Raw genomic sequence first — 6098 nt, 5'->3', positions numbered from 1 at the left:
GAAGGATCTGAGGAATCTGGGAATGCCTGGAGGTCCAGAAGGATCTGAGGAATCTGGGAATGCCTGGAGGTCCAGAAGGATCTGAGGAATCTCACATCAGATCTGTGACCTGACCTCCAGCAACCAACAGGCTCAAAAACTACAGGCACGAAACAAACTGGTTTCGTTTGATTTGGGTTTTCCTTCGCTTCGATTTGTTAATAACATTTTCACTTTTGAAAGTAAAGTTTTCCCATTTCTGCCTAAAAGTGTTGCAGATATAACACAAAAAGTTTAACACCAGATCCATTAGGATGCAGCATTTAGTTCATCATTAAATAAAAGGCGCATAGCGGCACATATGGATGAGCATTAACTGAATAAAGCAACACAAAACGTCCTTTTTAAGAGTCACAGATTTCTAAAGGCTCTAATATATCCCTGTGCCATCATCCATCCAAATAGGATATTCTTGTGTTTTTTTGTTCCTCTCTAAGCATGTAAACCCTGAAAGGTCAGTTTGATCCATAAGAACCGCCACGGTAAACTCGACTGTAAGATCTATTTAGACTGACAGCTTTGTTCAGAGACTTGAGTCGCTTTGTAAGTGGCTCGGTTAGCCTGGAAGCTATGTGTTTTCGTTGGGAAAAAGCCCTATCGACACACCTGCCTCCTTCTCCTCCCTGCGGCTAAAGAAACAAGCTAACAGCGGCCCCTCCGCTACAACACCGCCCGCTTACCGTAGGACTCCGACATCGCCAGGGTGGCGGTTTAACAGCAAACCGATGGGAGCGAAAAACAGCAGCTGACAAATAAATTGCTAGCTAAGTAAAGAAATATAGTCCCGTCGAGGATTTCCGTGGATTCCAGCTGATTTTCCCTTCCGATTTCCCGTGTGTTGTTTCAAAATAAAAGCTTTTTGTGGTGAATCCATAACATTTTCCATGTAATGACTCAAAATGATCACGAGGTGGTGCTGTTACTGCTCAATTAATAATGCTGAATTGTTATGTCATGGTCTCACAATCATGAGGTAGACTGGAGGCATGACACCCTCCACAAAAATGAACAATGCTCATTGCTGAAGAAGCTTTATCAGAGTGCTTTATCAAGGCGTATTCGTGGAAAGTTAAGTGAAGGGAAAAAGGCGTTGTAGAAAATGACACTGCAAAACCACAGACTGTTATTTTCAGCCTAGTTTCTAAAACAAATACTTGAAATAGGACAAAAGTAACTTACAAGTAACTTTTCAGCACAATATAAGAGCTTGTTTAACAATTCTTTAATAATTATGAAAAACTACTTGTTTAGAGACTTGAGTGTCTCAAAAAAAAAACTTTCCTCATATCCATCCATCCATCCATCCATCCATCCATCCATCCATCCATCCATCCATCCATCCATCCATCCATCCATCCATCCATCCATCCATTTTCTTCCGCTTATCCGGGGTCGGGTCGTGGGGGCAGCAGCTTCAGAAGGGAGGCCCAGACTTCCCTCTCCCCAGCCACTTCTTCCAGCTCCTCCGGGAGAATCCCAAGGCGTTCCCAGGCCAGCCGAGAGACGTAATCCCTCCAGCGTGTCCTGGGTCTTCCCCGAGGCCTCCTCCCGGTGGGACGTGCCCGGAACACCTCACCTCATATTATAAGTGAAATAATCTGCCATTTTTTCATCAATATTAAGGAATTGCCGACTCTAAACAAATACTTATATATCTTGCTGAAAAGTTACTTATAAGTTAGTTTTGTTTTATTTCTAGTGTACTAAGATATTTGCACTAGAAACAAAGCCAAAAATACTTTAGTGTTTTTGCAGTGGATGCACAAGTAGCAGTAATAACCATAGCTATTTGCTTTGAATGGGTAAAGCAAAACCCATTCAAGAGTTTGGGGTCTGTGATTTTGTCACCATAAAAAGATGGATCCAGCACCTGGTGTAAAACTATCATACTTCTAGTTAATCCACCAATAAACCGGAGGTGTTAGGAGCATCAAAGGGCTGGACAAGAAGCCTGTTAATCTCAAGTACTGTTTTCAGATGAAAGTAAAGTTTGATCTCTCATGGAACTCAAAGTCCTAAACAGTTTGGAGGAAGAATGGAGAGGAACAGACTCTACCTGACCAAACTGCTAAAAGTATCAATACCTGGATCAATGACCATGGTATTTTGGTACTTGATTAACCAACAAATTGGTCTGACCTAAGCCTCACATAATTTATGGCGTATTATCATGAGGAGGACGAGTGACAGCCAGTGAATCAGACATGCTAATGGTAGTAAAGCAACCAAAACTTCCTTAAAACCTCCATTGTAACACTGCACTGATGCAGCAATTCATGCGAAGGAAGCCATACGAAATCCTATCCTGAAAATAAATATTTAAATGTAATATTCTGACTTTCTGGGAATTGATTTTTGGGGTTTCATCAGATGTAAGCCATTATCATCAAAATTACGAGAATCAGATACTTGTAAAATATCTCTCTGTGCCCATTGGAATAGGTTTTTCAATTATATTTTACTTGGATACATTTTTTTTATTATTTAAAACAGTGTATCTGAATTCGCATATTTCCCTTTGGGATCAAAAAAGTTTTTTGAATACACAAAATAATTCCCGATTAATCCTCCGAGCTACCAGGGGTCACTGTTCTAACTTAGAAAACCGTCCCAAAGCTTTATCGAAGAAGAAGAAACAGCCGCGGCTAGTGAGCTAGCTTAGCTACTTTCATTATTTTACTGAAATATGGCAGCTGTACTACCCATCAGACCGCCATGCGACAGCAATCCCGCCACTCCAGGAGCACAATCACTAAAGGTGACATTTCTACTTCATTTAATTTAATAAATAAGTGACATTTGGAATTCTGCGTTACCTCGATCTCAGCTAACGGCTAGCTCCTTATATCCCTATGGTTGGTTGTGTTAGCGACATTAGTATCCCCCCTTTGTTTTCAAATGATAATTTTATATTCCCTGCTCATATTTGATGATCATAAACGGTTAGATGTCAGTAAACTTATGCAAATAACAAACGGGACTTCAAATGTGTATCTTATCAAGCTTAAACAGCACAACGTACACAAAATTAATTTACTTTAATAAGCAAATTCGTTTGAATTTGCTTATTGACAGTCCTGCATTGACTGATGATGTTTTACATTTTCTCTTTCATTACTTTTTTCCACTGTACATTCAAATGAAACAAAAACTCTTTAATTAAAAGTCATATGCATAACATGATCTAATTGTAATTTTAAACAGGAAAGCAACAGTTATTCCCACCACATATGGATTATTACAATTATAACCATCTTTATTTACTAGTGTTTGGTTTCCACACCATTATATTTCATTTTTATCTCAGACAAAAATGTTGTGAAACTGAGAAAACCGTGGCCTGTCAATGAAAGGGCTTTAAACTGTTGAAATACTGTGAATGTTTTTGGCAGACTTGTAACTTTTCAAACTTTGGTAACCTGCTCATTAAATGAATAAACATTTGAATGAAAGAAACGTTTATTTAGGTCAGTCTGACTATGCCATTTTAAAAATTCTTAAGCATTTGTGATCTGAATTCTTGGTGTCATTAATAGTTTGGATTTTTGTTTTTGTCTGCAGGAAGATGTAATAGATGAGGTTTCCAACGACGGCAGTCAGCCTCCCAAAAGAAGGAGAATGGGTTCAGGAGACAGCTCCCGAAGCTGTGACACCTTCAGCCAAGAGCTCGGGTAAACTGCACAGATACTTTAAAGGACACAATAAACAGCTATTGTCGTCGTCTGACTTGGCCTCACTTGTTGTTTTTACCTGTTTTCCTCTTGTTTTCCCCACTAAATTCACAAAACCCCAACACACCCCTGCTCAGAGCGACATATTTTCCAGCAGAGAACCTGACAGAGTATAAGTGGCCACCTGATGACACAGGAGAGTATTACATGCTGCAGGAGCAGGTCAGCGAGTATCTGGGAGTGACGTCATTCAAGAGGAAGTATCCTGGTAAGAATTAGATTCCCATGAAGTTTGACTCTCATTCCTCACTTGTAATTTAACTGGATAATCTTATTTTTGTAAAGACTTTGTACAGATGAGAGCAGGAGTGAAATGTTAAAAAACATCCAAAAATGATACATCAGTAGCACAACTTCAACATGTTTTTACTCAAGTAAAAGCCAAAAGTAGCCGGCCAAGAAATTACGCAAGTACTGAGTAACTGTTGAAAACATCAATCTAATATTTAAAAGTTACATTATCACATAGAACAAAATATAAAGTTATGTGGAAATGTAGAAACACCAAATAATTAAATAATTAATATAAATAATCACAAAACAACAAAATCAGGCAAGAGCAAATATTTTCCAGATCAGTTTCATTCAATATAAAACTCATGAAAATTTAATAGAAACTGTAGATGAGTGTTTATGACTGGTGAACCTTTGGTTAAAACAAACTGGTTCTTCCTTTGTTGACGTTACTCACAGTGGGTAGAGGATCCAGAAATTTTACTCTAGTAAGAATAGCGATAATTGTAAATAAAATTACTCAAGTAAAAGTAAAAATAGGTACAGTAAAATACCCTTAAGAGTAATTTTTTTTCCAAAAAGTTACTCAAGTCAATATAAATAGTTACTACCCAGCTCTGAACTCATGTTCTTCCTGGTGTTAAATTAAGCGTCTGTCATGCTGTGATTAATTATTTCAAGCTGTTGATCTGAGTTTGTTTCCTTTTTCTCTTTTTTATCTCTGTGCAGATATGGAGAGGCGAGATTTGTCCCACAAGGAGAAGCTCTATCTTCGAGAACAAAATGTCATTACGGAGACACAGTGCACTCTGGGTACAAATTATAACCCTTAAATAATTTAAGTTTCACCTGACGCAGTTCCTGACGCCGGTCTTTGTGACGCCTTCAGGTCTCACAGCTCTGCGAAGCGACGAAGTGATAGATCTGATGATCAAGGAGTATCCTTCCAAACATGCTGAGTATTCTGTCATACTGCAAGAAAGGGAGCGGCAGAGAATAGCAAAAGAGTACTCTGTGAGCACAAACGGCAGAAACATCACGCCAGAAGTTTACTTTGAGAAGATGCTTCTTCATGATTGATTCTGTCTTGATGTGATTTATTTTACTGTAGCAAATGCAGCAGCAGAACCCTCAGAAGGTCGAGGCCAGCAAGGTTCCTGAGTACATAAAGGAGGCTGCGAAAAAAGCCGCAGAGTTTAACAGCAACTTCAACAGGGAGCGGATGGAAGAGAGGAGAGCTTATTTTGACCTCCAGACCCACGTAAGTCCGGTTTTAAATTACTGGCACGATTTACTGCACCTTCTGACGACGTTCTCCAGATCTGGATGAGCATGGAAATGGGAAATGGAATATGAAAAAAAAAAGTTCATTTCCATTTATTAATGCGATAAATCAAAGGTGTTCAAAGTGAGGCCCAGGTAGGCCTGGACAATAAATCAATAACAACATATATCGCAATAGACACGTGATCAATATCAACAGATAATACATCTGATAGAATAGTGGTCAACATATAGAATATTCATTGGACTATGAGCCAGAACCACATGGCATTCTGGGAGATGTAGGCAGAGGAAAGACTAGCCGCTCAGCCTCTCAGGACCAGCTAAGCTTGGCTGGTGGAATCAACTGACTCGCTCATTCTATGGTTACCTAGCAACAACCTGCTGGGTAACAAGCGGTTTCAAATCTATCTCTTCCCCCCACCCCCCAACTATGGTTATCTAGCAACAACATATTGAAGTCATAACTGCTTAAAAATAAAAAGCAGGAGGTCATGCCAGCAGTTTGGAAGTATTTCAGATATTTAAAACAAAAGAATTAATAATTAATCAATGTGAACTGATATGAAACTACTTTAAGTTTTCAGCCGTATCATACCACATCCACTCATTGATTTATCATCTAAAGTAGCGGTTCTCAACGTGGGTGGTACCGCCCCCCAGGGGGCGTTCAGAGGACGGCAGGGGGCGCTGGAGGACATTTTTACAAAAGGGGGGCGCTGGGATGCCTTTGGGGGGCGTTTGGTCGAAGGTAAACTTTATACCTTAAATGCACAACAATACCAGTTTAGACTTTGAGCAACTTGGTAA

General features: G+C 39.4%; 2 protein-coding genes across 2 annotated transcripts in view; one reads left to right on the top strand and one right to left on the bottom strand.

The window, feature by feature from the left end:
* The window catches only part of rab4a (RAB4a, member RAS oncogene family), a 7830-nt gene extending 6943 nt beyond the window's left edge, over positions 1-887 (bottom strand). Inside the window, exon 1 of the mRNA XM_008405810.2 lies at positions 720-887. Within this exon, the coding sequence (XP_008404032.1) occupies positions 720-735 (16 nt within the window). The 5' untranslated portion in view covers positions 736-887. The remainder of the gene's footprint in view (positions 1-719) is intronic.
* Positions 888-2649: 1762 nt separating this feature from the next.
* The window catches only part of phf10 (PHD finger protein 10), a 15899-nt gene continuing 12450 nt past the window's right edge, over positions 2650-6098 (top strand). Inside the window, exons 1-6 of the mRNA XM_008405811.2 lie at positions 2650-2797; positions 3601-3710; positions 3848-3978; positions 4734-4817; positions 4894-5018; positions 5116-5265. Of these exons, the coding sequence (XP_008404033.1) occupies positions 2726-2797; positions 3601-3710; positions 3848-3978; positions 4734-4817; positions 4894-5018; positions 5116-5265 (672 nt within the window). The 5' untranslated portion in view covers positions 2650-2725. The remainder of the gene's footprint in view (positions 2798-3600; positions 3711-3847; positions 3979-4733; positions 4818-4893; positions 5019-5115; positions 5266-6098) is intronic.

Source organism: Poecilia reticulata, linkage group LG3 (assembly GCF_000633615.1).
Source record: "Poecilia reticulata strain Guanapo linkage group LG3, Guppy_female_1.0+MT, whole genome shotgun sequence".
NCBI classification, from domain to species: Eukaryota; Metazoa; Chordata; class Actinopteri; order Cyprinodontiformes; family Poeciliidae; genus Poecilia; species Poecilia reticulata.
Note: the sequence above shows the minus strand (reverse complement) of the source record. Positions and strands in the feature narration are given on the sequence as shown.